The 919-nt window shown below is 46.5% G+C and overlaps 1 protein-coding gene across 1 annotated transcript; it reads right to left on the reverse strand.

Annotated features, from left to right (window-relative positions):
• Window positions 1-26: 26 nt before the first annotated feature.
• Window positions 27-678, reverse strand: LOC107579947 (mesothelin-like protein; the record flags this gene model as incomplete). Its single annotated transcript, XM_016265722.1, has 2 exons — window positions 27-145; window positions 488-678. Coding segments are annotated over 2 exons (306 nt in total), but the record flags the coding sequence as incomplete, so codon positions are not given.
• Window positions 679-919: the final 241 nt, after the last annotated feature.

Below are 919 nucleotides of genomic sequence, written 5' to 3' on the forward strand. Positions count from 1 at the left end.
CTGCAGTTCACACACCTGGAACAAATGAGCTCAATAGAGAATAAGCGTCCGTACAGCACTGAAGTGGCTCCAGAAGTCGTCAGTGAAGTACAGCGGCATGAGGTCGAGGCGCTCCAGCGTCTGCTGATCCCAAGCAGAAGAGCTCCTGAAACCCAACACACATCACAACTGTTACTCGTCTGCTCACGATACCTCACTGATTTATACAGCGCTTCACACACAGCAGACAGCCTTACAGGAATAAATGCACCGCTTTACTCTGATTTGAGTTTGCAGTACATTATTTAAGTGTTTGTATGAGACGAATTGTAAAAGATCTATTTAATTCATTGTTATTAACTCTCAGAATAAACCCTTTTCTGATGTTTGACTTATATTGTGTGCAGTTCGGTGCAGTGACTCTAATGGTCGCAGTGAACTCGAGTTCCTTGAATGACTGAACTATGAATGAAGTGCTCTTTGCATTCAGAAACATGATTTTTCTCACCCATAGACAGTTTCTCCTGAGAGCAGCAGCGATTGCACAGCGCTGATCTGAGCGTCGGACAGATCGTGGCAGTTCTTCAGGCTCTCAATGATGGCTGGATCAGAGTTTTGGATGTAGACGGGGTCGAGTGTGCAGGTCAGGTTACCCAGAACCTCCACGTGATCCTTGCTTAGCCTTTGACCCGAAATACCCTGCAACACACACGTTAGAGTTGGGGTTAGGAAGAGAAATGCTGTGTGTGTGTGTGAGTGTGTGTGTATGAGTGTGTGTGTGTGTATCAGTGTGTGTGTGTGTTAGTGAGTGTGTGTGTGTGTGAGAGAGAGTGAGTGTGAGTGTCTGTGTGTGCGTGTGCATGTGCGAGTGTGAGTGTGAATGTGAGTGTGAGTTTGAGTGTGAGTGTGTGTGTGTGTGTGTGTGTGAGAGAGAGTGAGT

This window comes from Sinocyclocheilus grahami, unplaced genomic scaffold (genome assembly GCF_001515645.1).
Source record: "Sinocyclocheilus grahami isolate Dianchi unplaced genomic scaffold, SAMN03320097.WGS_v1.1 scaffold22262.1, whole genome shotgun sequence".
NCBI classification, from domain to species: domain Eukaryota; kingdom Metazoa; phylum Chordata; class Actinopteri; order Cypriniformes; family Cyprinidae; genus Sinocyclocheilus; species Sinocyclocheilus grahami.